Here is a 23,599-nt window from a genome sequence, read left to right as displayed (position 1 = left end):
CAGTTGCAAGCATCTGCAAGTACAAGGACTAGAAAATAAAAGCAAGGATGTAGTGTTGTGGCTTTATAAAGCATTGGTGATTGCTTGCTTGGAGTAATGTGAGTCGTTCTGGGCACCTTATCTAATAAAGCATGTGCTGACATTGGAGAGGGTTGAAAGGAGCTTCACAAAAAAGATTCCAGGATTAAATGGCGTGTCATATGAGGAACGTTTGATGGCTCTGAGTTGTACTCACTGGAATTCAGAAGAATGAGGGGTAACCTCATTGAAACCTATCAAATGGTGAAAGGCCTCGACAGAGTGGACCTGGAGAGGATGATAGGGGAGTCTAAGACCAGAGGACACAGCCTCAGAATAGAGGAGTGAACTTTTAGAACGGAGGTGAAGAAGAATTTTTTTTTAGAGAATGGTGAATCTGTGGAAATTGTTGCGACAGGCGTCATGGGGGCCAAGTTGTTGGGTATCTTTAAGGCAGAGGGTGATTGTTCTTGATTAGTCAGGGGATGAAGGGATACAGGGAAGATGCAGGAGATTGGGGCTGAGAGGGAAAATGGGTCAGATATGATGAAATGGTGGAGCAGACTCGATGGAGCAAATACCTATATCTTCTGGTCTTATCACTACACATGCACATATGACAATAAACTCAACTTGACTTGCATCAATTGTCTGTCTGAGCTAGACTCACTTACTCCACGCAAGCTATGATAATCCAGGAGGAAGGAAAGCTCTGTGACACGAAGGATATATACCTCAGTTTCTCTATTACATAGAAGCAAGGCCACTAAGCCCATCGAGTCTATGAAGCGCATTCCCATCAATCAGATTTCCCCACTCTTACCCTGTTACGGTTTTCTCTCTCACGTCGCCATCAACTCCCCTCAATTTTCCGGCTACCCACCAACACCGGGGATAAATTAGGGATAATTAGCCAGCCAGCAGCTCTTTCGGAAGTGGGAGCAGACTGGGACACCCAAGGGGAGATCCACACGCTCATACGTAAGAAGAATGCGCAAATCAGACTCAAATCCCAGTCACCAGGGCCGTTCGGCAGCAGCGCCAACTGCTGTGGCACTGCGCTGCCTAATTTTGCCGACGGTTTCCATCCGTGGTCGGTCGGTAAATGCTAATTGGAATACACGCACTGTAGTTCGAGCCATATCTGTGCCTATTTCGCAGCCACTCTCTACCCGAATGCAGACGTGGCTTTCTCCTCACCTGCATCAAACGTGGCCTGTTCAAAACCCTTCAGCGTGGTATGTGTCGCCACCTGGTGGCCCTTTCCTGTAACTCACTACACTCCACACATTGAGAATACGAATATCCAGAGCGCAGGGAAACTGTCAAACTCCCCACAGAGAGTTTCCCAGGGGTGGGCACTAAACCCACATCTCTTTAACTACCTGGTCTTCTTGTAAATAGTGAATAAGGTATTAGGCAGAAAATAAATACATTATCAAGATTTCTTTTTCTCTTTCTTTTTTTTTCTTTCTTCTTTTTTTCTATAGGGATGTTAGGGGGAGGGGGGATGGGTAATATATATTTTTTTCATATACTTTTATTTCTGTAATTACTTGAAAACGCAATAAAAAAAAGTTTTAAAAGAAAGATTACCTCTCCTATTGAGGATGACTACCTTGGATCTCTACACTGTCACTTCCAGTACAGTACAGAATGGATTCGAACCCTTTGGCCTGCTGAGTACATACTGGCCATCAACCGCCCACCTACGTTTACCCCATTTATTTATTTTCTTTTCAGACTACATTCTCATTGAATCCCTCTTGGATATGACCATTCACGTTCAAAGCGGCCAGTCAGCTTCCCAACCTGCACATGCCCGGGACGGAAGGGGAGATCAGTGCACAGAGAGGAACCCGAGTGGTCACGGGGAGAATGAGGAGAGTATCTGAGGTCAGAGTTAAACCCAAGTGCCATGAGGCAACTCTGTTGGCTGTGCCACACTGCCACCCTGGAGCCCATCTTTGGCCTCCTTCAATTCATTAACCAAATGCTATCCCTGCAGAGATGGAATCTACATAATCGTACCTTCTTATTATGCAGTCACAGCAGAATCCTCCAAATTCACCTCAAAGGCAAGTGAGTAAATGTTAGGGCCAACGTTCCCAGCACCAGTAGGCCAGGTTGGAGAGGTTCCTGGGATTAAGAATGACTCACTTCTAATCTTCTCTGCTTCTGAGGCCAAGGTGGGGCTGCAGACTCTTCCACAGAGGAAGCAAGTGACAGCTGTCAGGACTGCCACTGATTTGTGAATTGTTGTGTCCTTTTGGCCCTTCACACAGGGCCTCTATGTGGCTTCTTGGATAGCACAGCGATTCACAATACCTCCCCAAAAATGCTCCTTCTCTGTTTTTATTGTCTGAGGTTTAGGAGGATTCAGAAAAACCCTTGAATCCTTTCCTCTGTCCCCTGGATCCACCCAAGACCCAGACGGTGAAGATCTTTAATGAATGATGGGTTCTGCTTTCTTGAGGCTTCACCTCTTGAAGACGTCCTTGATGGTAGGGAGGTTTGTGCCTGTGATACATCTAGCCGAATCTACAGCCCTCTGCCATCTCTTGCGAGCCTGTGCATTGGAGGTTCCGTTCTAGGCAGTGATGTGATCAGTTAGGCTGCTCTCCACTGTATATCTGTAGAAATTTGCAGGAATTGTTGGTGACTCATCGAATCTTCTCAAGTTCCTCATGAAGCAGAGCCACTGACATGCTTTCTTCATGTTTGCATTAATGTGTTAGGGCAAGGATAGATCCCTGGAGATATTGATGTCCACCAACTTGAAGCTGCTCATCCTTTCTAGCAGTGACCCCTCAATGAATCCATGATTTCCCCTTCCTGAAGTCCACAACCAATTCCTTAGTCTTGTGGATGTTGAGTGTGAGGTTGCTTTTATGACTCCATTCAACTAGCTGATCTATCTCACTCTTGTAAACCTCCTTGCCTCCATCTGAGATTCCTGCAACAACGGTGGTGTTATCAGAAAATTTACGGATGACATCAAGAGTTGTGCCCAGCCACACAGTCATTGTCTGCATACTGCAGCTTAATTGATGAAATTGGGTGAACTTGATTCAGAAATGGTGCCTCTGCATGTCGAACTACTTCAACAGTTGGAACGCATGACCGATAATCAATCTCTTCCTCGGGCTTATATTCCAGTGCATAACTTTTATCCTTCAGATTAACTTCCTCATCTCGCTGCCTGTTTACTTCTAGCTCAAGCCATCTCTTCTAGCCATTCTGCGCCTGCCTTAGAACATTGATGTGAAACAGCTTCAGCACTGAACTCAAAATGTAAGACATAACAAGCAACATAATCATGATATATGATACTGACGATATTGAGGTTACCTTGAAGAGTGGCGGCTGATGCACTGACTCCCTGTGCTCTTTTGGGATCATCAGATAGGGAAGATCCTAACTAATTTGAAGCTTTGAGCGTACAAACAACAGGATAGAAAGACAACACTTCTCCTATTCTTTCATATTCTTTATCTTCCTAAACTTAATGGAAGAGGTTGAAAATTCCCCTACCAGTCCTGCCATGCTTCAAGATTTGTTTGTCCATTGTAATGGACTTCATTCGTTCGTTATGTGCTGTGCCGTATGGCGTAGGTGATCATGGTCTTTCCGTGACCATGATTGTTCTTGGCAAGTGTTTCTACAGAAGAGATTTACCATTGCCTTCTTCAGGGCTATGCCTTTACAAGATGGGCGACCCCAGCCATTATCAATACTCTTCAGAGATTTGACAGCCTGGCGTCAGTGGTCACATAATCGGGACTTGTGATATGCACCAGCTACTTATACAACCATCCACTTGCACTGGGGGTGGTATTATATTTAAGTGCAAGCAAACTATGTATTTAGTTTTATTCAAAGGATCAAAGCAATAAAATAAATAATTAAATAAAATTAATGATGAAAAACAGACCAGTAATTGAAGGCCACCTCATTTTGGAAGTGGAAGTTTATGGATATTCAGAAATTATTTGGCACGGCTCCTTTTCTTTGATTATTTTGAAAACAGGGACAGGTGTCCACAGTACGAGAAAATTCTGGGAATATTCAGCAAGTCAGACTCGCCTGTGGACGGTGGAAGAGAGTTAATGTTTCAAATCAAAGACCTTTCATCTATTTCTTTCCACAGATGCTGCCTTGACGTGCTGTTTCCAGAATTTTCTATTCCAGCTTTCCTGCATTCACAGTATTTTGCTCAATTCTCAGACAATGAGGTAAACATGCAGTCACATTTCTAACTGGAAAGATGTTAGGACTGGTAATCCTCCTGACATGGAGGATTATTATGCTAGAATTATGTGTCTTGACAAGACATAGTATCAGTTGAATCTAGTGATCAAAACAAAAGCTTATTCAATTTCTTGGGAATAAAGAAAGTCAATGTTTCACACATTGGACAAATGATTAAACTGTCCACCTGCGCAAAATCTAGTGAAAGGAATAACATGATTTTTTTGATAAGAAGTCAAGTTATTACATAACTTAGGGTACTGCATTATTTTACTTCATTATTTAATGTGAGATGGAAAGGCTGTGGTATTCATTTGCAGCTGTACCTGACACCCTAAATCCACCTAAAACAACCTTGAACTTAGAATATCTTCTGTAACCTAGGCATTAAGAGCCTTTCAGATATGAATGAATCTTGGACAGAGTTGAAATTGCACATGCCAGTGTTAGAGAGAAGGGTAAACTTATGTAACAACCACAGACTCTGCCGCATTGTCTACGTGCCCGCGCTGGCGAGCTGCGGAACAGGTTGGGCAACCACGCTTGGGAGTACGCATGTTCCAGCTAAGTACTGTATCATTATGGTGGTATTTAACTCCCTGCTTTCATTCTAATCTTGTCAACACTTGACCAAAAGCACAGCGACATTTACACTCCCTGCCTACCCCAGTCCTTGTCCAGGAAAAGACTACCCTTTCGATTGACGCTGCAAAGGAGCGGTATTCATTTAGTATGTAGTCACTGCTTCCAGCCGCAGTATTGGCATTAACTTCCAGTTTGAGAGCTTTAGCTAATGGCCATATTGACCTAGAGTTTATTGTTTTTCTTTTCCTTTAAATTCTGTTGACCCGCTTCAGTGTGTCTCTCTGTCCGCACTTAGGCCATATCCAAATGATTTGACAGTTTAAGGTCTTGTGTCAGCCATGAGTCAGAGCAGTGAATACGTTGTCTTCTCCTAGGCCAAGTCTACTTTGGACCTGACTTAAGGTACAATAGCCGTCTCCCAATATAAGTAGTTCAATTACTTGATTTCACCAAGCCAGATTTATTCAAGTAAAGTTATCATATAAAATATAACACTGTTGTTTTATGGAGTCTATCATTCCTTAGGTTTAGCATAGCCAATGGTTCATTGGAAATCAATACTCCCTGGGATTGAGTCAATTAAAAGAGTGGGCAGAAAATAGGAAGTCATGGAGCCCATTGTTTTGATACCGTGGTGCTATGTGGATGAAACTGGTGCCCAACACATGGGTGCATATTTGTAATGGAAATCACTCAACGGTAACATTAACTACTTGCAGGTTAATTGCTGGTTGAGTTCTTCTGGTTATTGTTATGGCTCAACAAGACCATGTTGATCCCTTAAGAGCCCCTGTGTAGGTTATAACCCATTGATAATAAGGCAATAAACCAACCTGTCCTTACACAAGTCCAGATCAAAGCTCCTTTCAGCAATTATCCATTGTCTGTGCTGCATTGCTTGCATGTGGACCTGCGCTCACGTGTTGCCTCTTACCAGGGTCCACAAATATGTAACAGTGGTTGACCACCATCTGCATGCTAGACTGGACAGTCTTCAAATTCTTTACAAAATTATTTCCCAAGTTGGTGCTGGATTTCTCCAATCTCCTTGGGATTAATTGCTAACTTTCAGGCAGATTCCCCACATTATAACATTATGGCCCGGGTGTGAGGTTGGATTGCTCTGGGTGCCAAGATGATCTGAATAGCTTGAGGGCAGCTTCCTGCTGGACGATGGAATCTGGGCCCGGAGTAGGTCACTGGGTGGCATGGTTTAGGCCCGAAGCCTTTCTCAGCAGCAGAACAATTTAAACACCTGATCAGAGGTGAGAGCTGATTTTGCACACTCTTGACAATCTTCGCCCCTCTGCCCAGGGTGTCAGAGCTTTCTGATGTTCCGTCATTGAGCAAATTTATGCGCAGGCTCAGATAATCTGAAAAGACAGGGTGCCAGTGGGGAGGAGAGCGGATTTCACTTGTTCTCCATGACGGTCATCTCCATGGTGTAGAGTCTATAAAGACTGCCCCGGCTGCTCTGCTCTGTGCCCACTAATATGATGAACTGATAAATGAGGCTATGGGCCTACTTCGGCCTGCTCCAGAGTTCGGATCTGAGGAGTCAGCTTGGTTCGGAATGGTGTTGTTCATTTCAATTGTCTGCATGTTTTCTTTCTCTTGCACATCAAGTGTTGATCTTTTATTTTTATTTTTGTTCTTTTTTTAATTGGGCTCTTTTGGGTTTTTTGCTTTGTGGCTACTTTTGAGCAAGCAGATGTCAAGGTTGTATAATTTATATACTCTTTGATAATAAATGAATCTTGAATCTTCACTCAGCCTTCTTTAGAGCACAACGCCAATGAACCTCGTAGTAATCTCACTTTTTGGCCTACTGGGACCAGAGAAACCCTTGGCCATATCTCACCAAAGGCCATATTTGCTCAATATTCCCTTCAGGCAGATCTTATCTCTGTGAATTCTTGAACTTGCATGTCAATGTTTGGTGATTGTGTCTGTAATGGTTACTTGAGAAACAAGCCACTGTAAGAAATGTTCCACAATTACAAATTTCTGTTGAAGAAAGTACATTTAATCCTTTATTAAAAAAACAAGGATGAACAATCATGTAGTGATAAAAAACTAATGAAACTAAAGCTAGTGATACAACGAAGTGAGCAGTCTAAGTGTATTAAAACATACTTAAGTGTTAGCAATCTTCACATATTTAAATGTTACCAGTCTTCAAAAAATATCATTCCCCTCGCCTACCACCTGCTCTAACCAAAATAAACTGAACTAAAGGCAAAGCATGAATACTTCTTGCTTCTACCGAGCCCAAACCAAATAACAAGCCACCCATTATAAACTCGTAACACAAAATACAACACAGACAGGCAGGAAAGAAATACACATCTCCTACATTGAGGTTGAAATTCGGAGACGGGATGTTTAAATCAATCATTTTTGTTCATTGCCCAATTAAGTAGATTCTCGATCACCTGAAAGGCAAAGCCTAAAAGCTGTGATGAGGAAGAAGGAACACTATTGGTGTCTGCTTACATGATTTGCAGCTTATGAATCATACCAGACTGTGGAATGGGGAAGGAGCAAGACGTGGATTAACTAGGAGGTAGCTCATCTTTGAAAATTTAATCCCAGGCCCCAAGCGATTGTTATTCCAGTCACTGTTAGCATCCCCTCAGTCAGGGATTCGTGCATGCACATTGCTGCCTCTCATTGAGAGGGAGGTAGGTGCATCAGAGAGCATCACGCATGTCGAATGGGTCCCAGTCTGCGCTGACTGCAAGAGAAATGCGTGAGGCTTGAAGCAGCGCTAGTCAAGTAGAGCCGCGGTAAAATATTTGAATGTTAGGTGCGACTCCTAATTGACAGAGGTTGGCGGCAGGTGAGTTGAACACTGGCATATACCAGACGTCTTCAGCACCGTTTGTCCAGTTCCCATCCTCCTGAACAACGCAAGCCAACCTGCCCCCGAGGTTATTAGACCCCCTTGGGTTCAGGTGTAACCCGTCCCTTTGGTACGGGTCATCCCTTCCCCAGAAGAGATCCCAATGATCCATAAAACAGAACCCCTGCCCCCTTCACCAGATTCTCAGCCAAGCATTCACCTTCCAAGTCATCCTATTCTTACCCTCACTGGCAACTTCATGCAGTCCGGCGTAGGTCTGTAGTCTAGTGTAGCTTTCTCTGTGTTTTTTTATTACATGGTTCAGTCTAGTTTTTTTGAACTGTGTCATGTAACACCATGGTCCTGAAAAACGTTGTCTCATTTTTACTATGCATTGTACCAGCAGTTATGGTCAAAATGACAATAAAAGTTGACTTGACTTGAAGTGGCACATGCCCACTGGAGCTCCTGTTTCTCAGCTTTCTATCTAGCTCCCTAAAAAGCACTCTTCAGGGCCTCATCATCTTCTCTACCTATGTAATTGGTGCCAAACTGCACCAAGACTTCTGGCTGTGTACCCTCACCCTTGAGAACGCCATGGATGTGATCCAAGACATCCCTGATCCTGGCACCAGGGAGACAATGCTCCTAACACTCCAACAGAACCTCGTCTCTGTTCCTCTGAGGAAAAGAACTCCTATCAACACTGGAGTTCTCTTCACCTCTCTGCTCTTCTGAGCAACAGCACCAGACTCAGTGCCCGAGACCTGGTCACCGTGGCTCCCTTGGTAGATTTCCCCCTCAACAGTAGCTAAAGTTATAAACTTATTATTGAGGGGAATGGCCACAGGTGTGCATTTCCCCTCCTTCCCCTGACAGTCACCCAGTTACCTCTCTTCTACAGCCTAGGGGTGGCTCCCTCCCTGTAGCTCCTCATTCTTTTGTTTGAGTGGAAGGTCATCGAGTTGCAGCTCCAGCTCCTTAACATGTTTTCTCAGGATCTAAAGCTCAGTATGCCTGATGCAGATTGTGTTTACCCCACATCCCACGTGCAGTGCAAAATACTGCCCCTGGATCAATTCTCATGATACTGTGCAATAATAGGTGAGAAATGAACCAATAAGAACTCAAAGAGTAACTTGCAAGACAATCAACCTCACCCAAGCCTAATCTCACCAAAGCCACTCTACAGACTGGCACACTCAAAAAGATGGCTGCTCCACTGCCTTACTTGTATTCCCCCTTTCTAATGAATCCCTCTTGCTTAATGGTCACTCTACAAATCAGAAAAACTGCCGTGAAGTTCTGCCTTTCAAATCTCAATCTCTCCCCTGATTAAAAAGTAGCTCTTTTCACACACCCCGGTATGGACAACTCACCCCCAAACCAAGATGAAATTGTCTACTGAGTTACCTCTGTGAAAAGATATTGGTTTAATTTATTTTTGAGAAGTTTTTTTTTGTCATTGTAGTCATTTAGTGAAAACTTGAAGAATCGGTTACCTGATTTAAATTGTCATCAAACCTTCTTGCCCGAGAACCAAACCCTTTTTTCTCAGGGATTTCATACATCACAGTTTGATACTTGGATGGTATCGTTGAGGTCACCATGGATGGTTGGAACCCTACAGTGCCACAAGTACAGAGTAACAATGATATTAGATGCAGGGATTAGAACGCCTGTTTCATTCATCAACTAGTAAAATATATCCTGCCAAGAAATAATGAATAACAATTACATTTAATATGGTAAATTGGAACAGGCCCCTCCAGTCTGCGTTATTTATTGATTGATTGATTGAGATACAAAATAACTCTAGCTGAATTGTTTGCACTGTTACTTTGGTGTATTTGCATGTCATCAGTTCCAAAACGTTTGCCAGCAGAGGTTCCCAAGCTGCGGTCCACAGACCCCTCGGTTAATGGCACTGGTCCTTAGCATAAAAAAGGTTGGGAATCCCGGTTTGCCAGGATCAAGTGTGGCATCTATAATTGAAAACTGGTTGATAGTAGTAATGGAATCTTAACGTAAACAGCTTAAAATATGCTAATTTATTGCTGCTAAAGATAACATAAAGTTATTGTGTTATAAAGTTATTCCATTGAATCCAGGACACCTTCGAGGAGTGATGCCTCAAAAAGTGGGGTCCATCATAAAGGACCCCCGTCACCCTGGTCATGTCTTGTTCTCCCTGTTACCATCAGGAAAGGGGTACAGGAGCCTGGAGGCACACACTCAGTGATTCAGGAACAGCTTCTTTCCCTCTGCCATCCAATTTCTGAATGGACATTGAACTCATGAAACTACCTCACTACTCTTTTTTCTCTTTTTGCTCTATTTACTTAGCTTTTTAAATACATAAATACTTAGGGTAATTCACAGGGTTTTTTTTCTATTATTGTTGGTTGCTGCCGCAAAGACAACAAAGTTCATGACATATGACAGTGATATTAAACCTGATTCTGATTAATCTTCACTAAATCTTTACTGACTGGTTTCCCTCTCTAAGTAACTAGTACCAAAACAAAGTAATTTACAAATATGTTAGAAAATATATATGTACTAATCTTAGAATGTTATGAAATTAGGCATGCAATTTTTGTACAAAGTTACATGGAGAGCATCTTTCCGGATTTTCAAAGGAAGGGACAGTGCGGCCTATCATTTCCTTCCTGCTAATATAATTTCCCTGCTTACCATACTTCCAGCCTTCCCTGCTCTCCTCCCTACCCACAGGAGGAAAAGGCCAACTTGGGCCTGAAACTATGTACTTTTAAGGTTTTTCATAATGATCTTTGATTAAGTAAAAACAACCCTGTTATGATGCAACTCCTCATCACCAACCCCAGATATAGTACCTGTTCCACCTGAACAGCTTTGCAAGAAGGGTCAGGTAGCCCTGCAGTGTAGGCAACTTCCCATCTTGTTGACAGATCAAAGAACTATTTGGCATTCAGCAGATTATGATATCCTTGCTTTACACTTTGAACACTTCATGTGAGTTTGAGCCGTGATAAAATCTCACATTTGTTCCACTTTAGAAGCACGCTGATGCAGCTAGAGTGAAAATTGCTAAAAAAAGAAATTGCAACTAGTCTGATTTTATTATATTTTGCCTGAGTATCCTTTCAGATTCTGTCTGGCTGTTTAATTGCCCAAATCCTTTGTGCCATTTATTGCTGTATTTCCTGATTTAACCCCATCAATAAAGAGCATAAATCCTGCTGAAATAGATTCTGCATCAATAACAGCCAGTGCTAAACTCCCAGTGACATGGAAAGAATGTCTTATCTTAGGCAGAAAATCTCCTGATTTGTTTCCTTGTCGTTTGCACCGATTGGGGAGATAGTGTGGACTTTAAATGTCACTTTATCTGTAAGATCTCTTTGACATTAACTGCATTCTTCTGGGTTCAGTTTGAAAAACCTGTACTAATTCTGCAATTTTTTAAAAGTAATTGTTTTGATGTTTCTTGGTTTCTGACTTCTATTTTATAGTTACCAACAGGCTCAAAGGTCACATTTTTAGTTCTGTGAGATGGAAGATTTCATCCATAGCCAGAAAGTAAATTCAATTGCTGCAAAGAAGAATTTAATTTCTGAGCATTTCCTTGAGCTTACATCTGTTGAAAGCTGGAGCGAAAACCACAGACCATGAACAATGATTTCATCATCTTAAAGGTTGACTCTCTGATGCAACACACTTAAAATGCTGGAGCAACTCCTAAGTTGCATGAGGCAGGTACCTGGGTGACTGTCAGGAGAGGGAGAGGAAGTGGGCAGCCAGTACAGAGTACCCCTGTGGCCGGCCATTCCTTTAGTAATCAGAATCAGTTTTAATATCACTAGTATATGTAATGAAATGTCTTAACTTTGCAGCAGCAGTACAACGCAATACATAACAATATAAAAACTGTGAATTACAGTAAATATATATATATATATATAAATAAATAGTTAAACAGTGTTGGCGCATGGCCAAGTGGTTAAGGCGTTGGTCTAGTGATCTGAAGGTCGCTAGTTCGAGCCTCAGCTATGGAGAGGAGAGACTTGCAGCTTGGGCAACTGCCAGTCTCCCGTACAGCCCTGCCCAGGCCTGCGCCTTGGAAAGTTTCCAAGGTGCAAATCCATGGTCTCGCGAGACTAACAGATGCCTATATTAGAAAATAGTTACACTAAATAAGTAGTGCAAAAATAGAAATTTAAAAAAAGTAGTGAGGTAGTGTTACTGGGTACAGCATTCATTCGGAAATTGGGTGGCAGAGGGGAAGAGGCTGTCCCTGAATCGCTGAGAGTGTGCCTTCAAGCTACTGTGCCTCTTTCCTGATGGTAGTGATGAGAACAAGGTATAATCTGGGTGATGGACGTCCTTAATGATGGGTGCCACTTTTCTAAGGGATTGTTCCGTGAAGGTGTCCTGGATATAACAGAGGCTAGTGCTCATGATGTAGCTCACTAACTTTACAACGCTCTGCAGCATACTTCAATCCTGTGCAGTAGCCCCCCCCCCCCCCACTCCCATACCAAACGGTGATGCAGCCAGTTAGAATGTTCTCCACAGTACATCCCTGGAAAGTCATGGATGTGTTTGGTGATCTCCTCAAACTCCAAATGAAATATAGCTAAGGTCGTCTCTTCTTTGTAGCTGCATCGATATGTTGGGTCCAGGTTAGATCCTCAGAAATGTTAACACCCAGGAACTTGATATTGCTCACTCTCTTCACTTCTGATCCCTCTATGAGGATTGGTGTGTGTTCTCTTATCTTACCCTTTCTAAAATCGACAATCAGTTCTTTGGCCTTACTGACAATGAATGCACGGTTGTTGCTGTGACACCACTCAACTAGCTGGTATATCTCGCTCCTGCACGCCCTCTTGTCACAATCTGAGACTCTGCTAACAATGGTAATATACGTGTTGTGTATGGGAATAAGTATACAACTTTTGATACTGTTGAGGTGGATGACTCACCAGAGCAACTGAGTCTCTGGCACAGCGTCGGGCGTTGTGGCTCAGAAGGAAAGCAGAAGAAGGTGACTGGAGCAGGGATGGGGGATTCGATAGTCAGAGGAGCAGACATGAGATTCTGTGGATGCAATAGAGAAACCCGTATGGTATGTTGTCTCCCAGGTGACAGGGTCAGAGATGTTTCAGATCGGGTCCGCAGCATTCCAATGTGGGAGAGTGAGCAGTCAGCAGCCTTGGTCTGTTTTTGCACCAATGAAATAGGCAGGAAAAGGAAGTAAGTCCTGGATATGGAATTTAGGGAGCTTCGTAGAAAGCTGAAAAGCAGGACCCTCCAGGGTAGTAATCTCCGGATTGCTGGCTGTGCTATCCACCAGTGAGGGTAAGAATAGGATGATTTGGCAGGTGAATGCATGGCTGAGGAACTGGTGCAGGGGGCAGTGCTTCAGCTTTCTGGATGACTGGAATCTCTTTTGAGGAAGGTATGGCCCGAACAAAAGGGACGGTTTACACCTGAACACGAAGGAAGCCACTATCCTTGTGGGCAGGTTTGTTAGAACTGTTGTGGAGGTTTTAAACTAATTTGGCAGGGGGGTGGGAACCAGAGTGATAGGGCTGAGGATGGGGTAGTTGGATTACAAGCAGAGGCAGTGTGTAGTGAGACTGAAAGGAAGGACAGCCAGATGATAGGGCAAAATTGCAGTCAGTGGGATGAGTTGCAGCGTAACAGGGGGACAAAAGTGAGAAGGGTGGTGAACACAGGACTGAAGATGTTATATTTTAATGCACACAGTATACAGAATAAGGTAGATGATCTTGTAGTGCATTTAGAAATTGGCAGGAATGACATTGTGGGCATTACTGAGTCGTAGCTGAAAGAAGATTACATTTGGGAGCTTAAAATCAAAGATTACACATTGTATCAAAAGGACAGGGAGGCAGGTAGAGGGTGTGGCGTAGCTCTGTTGGCAAAAAATGAAATCAAATCCTTAGAAAGAGATGACATAGGATCCGAAGATGGAGAACCACTGCGAATCTAGTTAAGAAACTACAAGGGTAAAAAGACTCTGAAGGGAGTTATATAAAGAACTGCAAACAGTAGCCAGGATGTGGGATACAGGTTACAATGCGAGATAAAAATGCATGTCAAAAGGACAATGTTATGCTGGTCATGGGGGATTTCAATATTCAGGTGGATAGGGAAAATCAGGTTGGTGCTGATCGTGAGAGAATTCGTAGAACGCCTATGAGATGGCTTTTTAGAGCAGCTCGTGGTTGAGCCCACTAGGTCATCGATTCTGGACTGGATGATGTGTAATGAATCATATTTAATAGGGAGCTTAAGGTAAATGAACCCTTGGGAAACAATGATCACAATGGCATAGAACTCACCCTGCCAGTTGAGAGGGAAAAGGTAAAACCAGTTGTATCAGTATCAGTGGAGTAAGTGGAATTACAGAGGCATGAGAGAGGAGTTGGCCAGTACTGATTGGAAAAGAACACTGGCAGGGAAGATGGCACAGCAACAATGGCTGGAGCTTCTGGGAGCAATTTGGAAGGTACAGGATTATTGCATCCCAAAGAAGAGAAGTACTCTAAAGGCAGGATGACAAAACCTTGTCTGACAAGGGAAGTCAAAGACAACATAAAAACAAAAGTGAGAGCATATAATAGAGTAAAAATTAGTGGGAAGATAGAGGATTGGGGTTCTTTTAAACAACAACATGAGGCAACCAAAGAGCCATAAAAAAGGAAAAGATGAAACATGAAGGTAAGCTAGTCAATAATATCAAAGAGGACATCAAAGGTATTTTTCCAGATATATAAAGTAAAAGAGAGGTGAGAATAGATACCAGACTGCTGCAAATAATGCTGGAGAGGTAGTATTAGGGGATAAGGAAATGGCGGATGAACTGAATAAATATTTTGCATCAGTCTTCACTGTGGAAGACACTAGCAATATGCAAAAATGTTCAAACGTGTCAGGGGACACAAGTGAGCACAGCTGCCATTACTAGGGAGAAGGTACTTGTGAAGCTGAAAGGTCTGAAGATAGATAAATCATCTGGACCAGATAGAATACACCCCAGGGTTCAAAAAGAGGTAACTGTAGAGATTACGGAGGCATTTATAATGATCTTTCAAGAATCAAAAGTTTCTGGCATGGTTGCAGAGCACTGGAAAATTGTGAATGTCACTCCACTCTTCATGAAAAGAGGGAAGCAGAAGGAAGGACATTATAGGCCAGTTAGTCTGACATCGGTGGTTGGGAAGATGTTGAAGTTGATTATTAAGGATGGCGTTGTGGGGTACTTGGAGGCACATGATAAAATAGGCCAAAGACAGCATGGGTTCCTTAAAGGGAAATCTTGCCTGCCAAATCTGTTGAGGAAATAACAAGCAGGATAGACAAAGGAGGATCAATGGATGTTGTGTACTTGGATTTTCTGAAGGCCTTTGATAAGGTGCCACACACGAGGCTGCTTAGCAAGATAAGAGCCTATGGTATTACAGGAAAGATAGAGTATTGGCTGTTTGGCAAAAGGAAAAGAGCGGGAATAAAGAGGATTTTATTTTATCAGCTGCCGGTGATAACGGTGTTCCACAGGGGTCAGTGCTAGGATTGCTTCTTTTTACGTTGTATGTCAATGATTTGGATGATGGAATTGATGGCCTTGTGGCTAAATTTGCAGGTGATATGAAAACAGGAGGAAAATAGCCTGAGGAAGCAGCAAGGCCACAGAAGGACTTAAACAGATTAGGAGGATGGGCAAAGAAGTGGCAGATGGAATGCAGTGTCAGAAAGTGTATGGTCATGCACTTTGGTAGAAGAAGAAAAAAGCAAAGACTCTTCTGAACTGGAAAAAAAATTCAACAATATGAGGTGGAAAGGGACTTGGAAGTCCTTGTGCAAGATTCTCTAAAGGTTAACTTGCAGGTTAAGTCGGTGGTGAGGAAGGCACATGCAAAGTTAGCATTCATTTTGCGAGGACTAGAACATAAAAGCAAGGATGTAATACTGAGGCTTTACAAAGCTCTGCTGAGGCCTCATTTGGAGCATTATGAAGAGTTTTGGGCCTCTTTTCTAAGAAAGGATGTGCTGACATTGGAGAGGGATCAGAGCAGGTTTACGAGAATGGTTCCGGGAATGACACGATGGGCAGCTGAGGAGAAAAGAAGGGGTAAGAGGGGAGCGAGAATTGGGAATGTTACAGAGAGAGGGGGAGGGGGTAGAAATTACTGGTAGTTAAAGAAATTAGTATTCATGCCATCAGGCTGGAGGCTACCCAGACAGTATATGGGGTGTTGCTCCTGCAAGCTGGGAATGGCCTCATCATGGGCAGTAGAGGAGGCCATGAACTGACAACCCAGAATGGGAATGGGAAATGGAATTACAAAGGGTGTCCACCTGGACATCTCACCTGTGGTGGCAGCTGGGATGAAGGTATCCTTCCTTTGAACACCTCCGCAATTTGTAAAATTTAATTGGACCAGGAATTCAGATGCTAGTCGTACATCAACATTTGTCCAAATGCTATATGATTTCCATGTCAAAATACAAAACTCTAGAAGTTACATCAGGCAGCTCTGGTTGTGAATCTCACTGGCATGGATGATGCTTTTACCATTGGATCATTACATTGTTCCTCCTGCAATGCTCCTTAACTCATTGATGGGAAAATTAGTTTACATTGCACCGAGGATGCATCTTGTTGACAGTCTGAGGATATCCAATTTTTAATAGCACTTTTATCTCTGATTTAGAGGGTAATATTCTGAGCAGATCCTATCCCAGCCAGGGGAACCTAAATTGCTCACTCCTCCGCTACACTTCACTGCCCTGATCTAAACACCAGCTCATGACCCTAAACCAGCCCACATTCTGTTAATTGTATTTTACTTCCTCAAAGATTTGGTCATTTTTAATTTCTTTTTGAAATTACACTATTAAAGAGTTGTGGAAGTGCGGAGGGAAATACTTGAAGTTAAGGTGAAAGAAAATCAACATTTTGAAAGTACCGGCAAATTCGTTCTGACAGACTAAAACAAGGTTGGGTTGAGAATTTCTAATAAAAGGGCACAACGATCACAACAATAAATATGGCCGACATGTTTAGTATTACCTTTACTGAAATATCCTTTTGGTAAGTACTGAAGCTTTTTGTAATCAGGCTTGTCAACCTGTTTACACTCAGGCACTGGGGGCTGGGTATAATCTACCATAACGTTCCTGATGATAGTCAAATTCTTCCAGTCTTAGGCTGTGAACATCTAATCAGATAAAAGAGGAACTTGTTAGGCATCTTTGGAATCAATAATCAGACAAAAGAGGAACTGGTCATGCATTTTTGGAACCAATAATCTTGTAGTGATTTCTCAATGCTAGCCACCAAATCTTGTCTAGAGATTTAGGAAGGGAAACAAATGATTCATGATATTAGCATTCATGTCCTCTCTTTACATTTGTTTCCAGGAGAACAGCATTGGCAGAGGTCAGGGAGAAAATCTTTAAAGAAGTTTAAACAAGCACGTATTTGATCCAGTTAGCTCTGGTGGTAAAGAATTAGCAAAGAATATAACTATAGAGGAGAGGCCCTTTGTTCGGCTCGACCACGTGCATCCCAGCTGTCTGCATAATGCACAAGCTAGGGGAGTACAATGTGGAGAACAAGCTGTTGCCCATGTGGCACACTCCTCTTCTCCATGCAGCCGATGAATGCAAAGCCACGGCAGAGACCAATACCTTTTGGCACCAGTGGCATTGCAGAAGTTGCCAGTCGGCACAGAACCCAATGTGGGGCTGCTTCAGGGAGCCCAGCTCTCTTTCCCTCGAGGTTTACTCCGAAGCTTTCTGCATGAGTGGGTATAACCGCAAGGCAGTGGAGGTTTCCTTCTCCTAGACGAGCTGCCAACCACTGCTGACCAGCCCCATCCGCTAGTTTTAAGGCACCGGTAACCTGCCTTTGCCCCTTCTTCCATCAGTAGAAACAGTTCTGCTAGGCTTAGTAGCGTGAATGCCAGGAGCTGGAGTTGGTAGTCAGAGATTATTTGAGATGCATGCTATTAGGAGCACTTAGTAGGTAATGCGCTATTACAGCCTTAAGGGACCATAACTCTAGAATGTTATCACACAATCTATCCGCACAGACAGGATGGTTCAAGAATGCACATAGATAGCCAACTAAATTTACTGAAAGAAGAAAATAAGGGCTTGACCTCACCCTGTCAGTTCATTAACAGCGACGGCATAGAAGAGCCTGAATCATACTTGTGCACCTCCTACTGGCCAGTTAGAAAACTACACACAAAATTATACCAGGCACTTGTATAGAAATCAATACTGAATAAATCGCTGTGGTAGGTTTATATTAAAAGTGCTGCCTAGTTCCAGCTCATGTGTTCCCAAAGTATCTCCACCATAACCCTCTCCACACTTCATTGAATTGGCCTACTACTCTTGTTGAACGCCAATTCATAACCCGAAGGCGACCCTTCACTGATCTCCCAAGGCTAGCCTTCCATCTCCTCACATTCACGCGGACTTGTTCTCTACCCTCAAGCCCCAATCCACCGGTTTTTCCCACCGTCTGGCTGGATCCGATTACACCACACTGGCTGTCAGATCCCAGCCGCCGCTCATTCTAGCCTTCAATCTCAGAATCAGAATCAGGTTCAACATCATGAGCATACTGCAGGTCATAGAATTTGTTGATTTGTGGGAGCAGTACAGTGCAATACATAAAAAAACTATAAATTACAGTAAAAAACCTTATATCCAGTAGTGCTCAGTGATAAACACTGAGGTAGTGTTCATGGGTTCATTGTCTGTTCAAAGATCTGATGGCAGAGGGGAAGAAGCTTTTTCTAAAACTCTGAGTGTGTGACTTCAGGTTCCTGTACCTTTTCTTAATGGTGGGTCATATCCTGAGTGACAGAGGTCCTTAAGATCCAGAGGTCGGGATCAATAAAGTATGTCTGTCTGTAATGAAGGATGCCGCCTTTTTAAGCTGTCCTGGATGCTGGGGAGGCTAGTGCCCATGATGGAATTGGCTGTGTTTGCAACTTCTGCAGCTTTTTGCGATCCTGTGCAGAGGCCCCTCCATACCAGAGAGCGATTCAGCCAGCTAGAATGCTCTCCTTGGCACATCTTTTTTAGTGACATTCGAAATCTCCTCAGACTCCGAGTGAACTTTTGCCATTCTCATTCCATCTTTGAGACTGCATCAGCATGTTAGACCGAGGATAGGTCTGCAGAGACGTTGACACCCAAGACCTGAAACTGCTCTCACCCTTTCCCCTGCTGATCCCTCGATGAGGATTGGCATGTATTCAAACAACACACACAAAATGCTGGAGGAATTCAGCAGGCGAGGCAGCTGCTATGGAACGTTTCAGACCAACACCCTTCATCAGCAATATATCTTCCTTGCTGATCAGCTCCTGCACCCTATGCCCTCTAAGATGTGCCGTCACGGAAATGCTCCCGCGTACATAGCCTTTGTTGCCACTCAGCTGGAATTTTCTTCTGTATAATGTTTTATTTAAGTGCCACACAGTTTTTCAAGCTAAAAAAAAAACCAGGGGGAGTGCTGCCTCCCCCATTTAAAATTGTAGGATAAATTTCCCAACCCAAACCCAACATCAGCCTGCTGTAAAGTTCATATCATTGCATAGTTCACGTGAGCAGCAGGCTGGTCCAAACCTCTCAAAATCAGTCCTTACTTCAACCCCGGGCTTGCAGGACCTAAACTTGTGGTGAAACTTCGATCACATGGATTTGTTACCTTATAACTACTTCTGATGAGAGTTGTAAGGTAAAAAGGACCTAGATGTCATCACTAATTGTACCTTAAACAGACATGCCCTGATTATAAGACATAGGGAGCAGAATTAGGCCATTCAGCCAATCGAGTGTGTCCCCTTACATCCTCAGCCATATTCTCCATTGATGGAGCCAACATTCATATTCCTCACTCTGTGAAAAATTGTTAATTGCCTCTGAAAGCACCCTCCATTTGGATGTGATCACCCCACAGCCCACTTCATTGGGCAGGTTTTGGGAAAGGCAAGCTAAGTGATTGGGTGGCAGTGTGGAGGTACGTCTCTACCAAAGGAGGTGTAAGGTGCTCCTTCCCTCCGCTAGCCCGCAGGTGTAGCACCCGCTCAGCCCCGATCAGGGTCACGTGAAGCCGTGGGAGCTGGTGGTGGATGGCCGTATGAGCAGCCGGTGCATATCACAAGTCCTGGTTATGTCTGAAGAATATTGATAATGGCTGGGGTCACCCGTCTTGTAAAGACACTGCCCAGAAGAAGGCAATGGCAAACCAGTTCTGTAGGAAAATTTGCTTGGCACAATCATGGTCATGGAAAGACCATAATCGCCCATGTCACCCAGTGATCAGGAAACAGAGTTGCCAACAACACCTGGATACACAAAGTTTAATCTCTTGATCACTCGCAGGTGCAACTCTTAAAAAAAACCATGGAGCTAGTCCAAAATTTGTTTATCCATTTTATTTAAAATCTTTTGAGATAGTGCTCCCAATCTGTTGCCCATTTCAGTCATTCAGCTTCTCTCAAGCGGAGATATTTAGATTTCATTCAACAAACAGCAGGAACTCTTAAGCACTATAGAAATTCATCAGCCATAAATACAGCAGAGTCTTCTCACCGTGGGTCTCTCCCCTTATTGTTTTCATCTGTACGCACAGGAAACGTCTGCTCAGCGGATTAAGCAGAGAAAAACATCTTCAGTTCATAAGCACTTCTAAAATTACAGCACAGTGTGTTATCTGTGATGAATATTATTATCATTCCTGTAAACACTTTGCATATTGTTTTGCATCCCTGAAATGTGGTAAGAGATGAAAACTTTAAATTGCTTAGCAATTGATCGTCTTGTAACAGCAATTACACACTTTGATTAAATTTACGATACTGTGTAGAAGTCTTAGGCACATATATACTGCATATAGCTGGAGAGCCTAAGATATTTACATAGTACTATAGTAATTTTATGCATTGCACTGTACTGCGACTGCTGCTGCAAAAAACACATTTTATAATACGTATGACTGATGATAAACCTGATTCTGATAAGAGTCTCTTTTGTGGCGTGTGGCCTAGTGGATAAGGCATCGGTCTGGTGATCTGAAGGTCACTGGTTCGAGCCTCAGCTGAGGCATTGTGTTGTGTCCTTGAACAAGGCACTTAACAACACATTGCTCTGCGACGACACCAGTGCCAAGCTGCTTGGGTCCTAGTGCCCTTCCCTTGGACAACATCGGTGGCGTGGAGAGGGGAAGGCTTGCAGCTTGGGCAACTGCTGGTCTCCCATACAACCTTGCCCAGGCCTGCCCCCTGGAAACCTGCCAAGGCACAAATCCATGGTCTCACAGGACTAACGGATGCCTATTGATTGTGTTTTGAAAATGGGAAGGGGTCCAGAGAGATGGGAATCATTTTGGGCAAAAGGGGAAGGGAGAGGGGAGGGAGCAGGAAGCACCAGAGGGACATCTGTAATGATCAATAATCCAATTGTTTGGAATCAAATTACCTTGCCTGGTATCTTGAGACTGGGTGTGGCTGTACCCACACCAGCATTCCCTCCTCCCCGCCCCAGCACTCCTTTTCTGCCACCTGTCAAACACACCCCTCCCGGGGCACTACACCCTCACCATTCCCAGCATCCTGTGCTCCCACAAGATTTACAAGCTCAAACTGCTCCACATTGACAAATACAGTGCTGTGCAAAGACCTTCGGCACCCCAGCTATCCATGTTCCCTCTAACTTCTATTGATCAGTGTGCACAAAAATGTTGTGCTGTGCAATTTTTTGCCCAGAGACAACAACATAAATTTTTAAGTGGAAATAAACCTGAAGCTATTCTAACGAAAATAAGCTACCAAGTCCAGTTTTTTGTTCATTGTTTAAAAAGAAGTAAAATAACTGTCAATAAGAACTTTGATCTCCTCTGCATTTGATCATTTTCACTCTCGTTCATCTGCACTTTCTATAGAGGGTAATGAATAATTTTCCCACCAGAGCTTTTGAACACCATCCATATGTGATTTGCTTGCTAAAAGATGCTTTAAGAACTCAAGTTTCCAAATATCTCTCCATTTCTTCCGCTTGCAATTTCTCTGGCAACTTTTGCATCACGACTATCATGCAGGTAACTCCAGTATTGTACATAGACATTTCTCATAGCTGCACGTTCCTGGCCTCATGAGCTTATGGTGTATCTGTTTCTACTGATTTATTAAGTCATTCACTTTGGTTGCAAGAACAGGAAAACAGATTATTATCTGAACGCTGGCTGATTAGGAAAAGGGGAGATGCAACGAGACCTGGGTGTCATTGTACACCAATCATTGAAGGTGGGCATGCAGGTACAGCAGGCGGTGAAAAAGGCAAATGGTATGTTGGCATTCAAAGCAAAAGGATTTGAGTACAGGAGCAGGGAGGTTCTACTGCAGTTGTACAAGGCCTTGGTGAGACCGCACCTAGAATGTTGTGTGCAGTTTTGGTCCCCTAATCTGAGGAAAGACATTCTTGCCATAGAGAGAGTACAGAGAAGGTTCACCAGATTGATTCCTGGGATGGCAGGACTTTCATATGAAGAAAGACTGGATCGACTAGGCTTATACTCACTGGAATTTAGAATATTGAGGGGGGATCTTATTGAAACGTATAAAATTCTAAAGGGATTGGACAGGCTAGATGCAGGACGATTGTTTCCGATGTTGGGGAAGTCCAGAATGAGGGGTCACAGTTTAAAGATAAAGGGGAAGCCTTTTAGGACCGAGATGAGGAAAAACTTCTTCACACAGAGAGTGGTGAATCTGTGGAATTCTCTGCCACAGGAAACAGTTGGGGCCAATTCATTGGCTATATTTAAGAGGAAGTTAGATATGGCCCTTGTGGCTAAAGGGATCGGGGGTATGGAGAGAAAACAGGTACAGGGTTCTGAGTTGGTTGATCAGCAATGATCATACTGAATGGCGGTGCAGGCTCGAAGGGCCGAATGGCCTACTCCTGCACCTATTTTCTATGTTTCTATGTTTCGTTCCGCTTTAAATGAACTAGCAGTTCTTTTCTGCTTCACGCCCTTTGCTTCTTTGGAACTCGACATAGTGAATCAATAATTTCTTCAAGAAAAACAGTATAAATCAGCCAGCTTTAAAATCTGCAGACAAACCATCGCAAGCTCCACGTGGTCAACACTGTCCACATCAGAAACCAGAAAAGGAGATGTGATTGTGTACAATTGTGGAATATATCTAACATGCCAATGAGGTAGCAGAAGATGTGTGCATGCTCACACCTCAGAGGCAACACTGATGAACAGCATCCTCCTCAGAGGAGCTGATGGGAACTCTACCCTGCGGTTATTGAGCTTATGCGTTACTTTGCAACTATATTTATTTTATTTAGAGATACAGTGTGGATTAAGATCCTCCTGCCATTCGATCTGCAGCAACCCACTGACTTAACCCTAGCCTCATCATACGCAATTTACAATTGCTTTGTGTGCTAGTAGCAAAAGATAAGTGCGTACGCACAAGTGCAAGTCTTAGAGGGAAATTTGCTAGCTATATATATATGCACCTGAGACTTTTGAACAGTACTGTACATTGTACTGAGCCAATTTTGGATTTTCCTAGATCCCATGTGCTTTCATATTCATGATCAGACTGTTGTATAGGACTTTGTCAAATATGCCTACATTGAATGTGCTGTCAATATTCATCTCCCTTAATATTAAATTTTTTAAAAAATTTGTTTATGGTGTTATTTATAAACTCATGATGTTTGGTGATTGGCCAGTACTACTTACAAGTAACTTGTTTTACCGGTTTCTCAGTTGACAAAGGTTCTTCAACCTGAAATGTCATCTCCTTCCACAGATGCTGCCTGTCCTGCTATGTTTCC

General features: G+C 43.2%; 1 protein-coding gene across 5 annotated transcripts in view; it reads right to left on the bottom strand.

The window, feature by feature from the left end:
* Window positions 1–23,599, bottom strand: part of stpg1 (sperm-tail PG-rich repeat containing 1) — a 64,347-nt gene that overhangs the window by 29,882 nt on the left and 10,866 nt on the right. For 3 of the 5 annotated variants that reach the window (XM_073034620.1, XM_073034623.1, XM_073034621.1), the window contains 3 exons: window positions 20,336–20,382; window positions 16,788–16,935; window positions 9,202–9,323 (listed from right to left, as the gene is read on the bottom strand). In XM_073034620.1, the coding sequence (XP_072890721.1) occupies window positions 9,202–9,323; window positions 16,788–16,887 (222 nt within the window). In that variant the 5' untranslated portion in view covers window positions 16,888–16,935; window positions 20,336–20,382. The remainder of the gene's footprint in view (window positions 1–9,201; window positions 9,324–16,787; window positions 16,936–20,335; window positions 20,383–23,599) is intronic. The other 2 variants (XM_073034624.1, XM_073034625.1) reach the window with 1 other exon arrangement.

The sequence above is a fragment of the Hemitrygon akajei genome, chromosome 32 (assembly GCF_048418815.1).
Source record: "Hemitrygon akajei chromosome 32, sHemAka1.3, whole genome shotgun sequence".
Classification (NCBI taxonomy): Eukaryota; Metazoa; Chordata; class Chondrichthyes; order Myliobatiformes; family Dasyatidae; genus Hemitrygon; species Hemitrygon akajei.
Note: the sequence above shows the minus strand (reverse complement) of the source record. Positions and strands in the feature narration are given on the sequence as shown.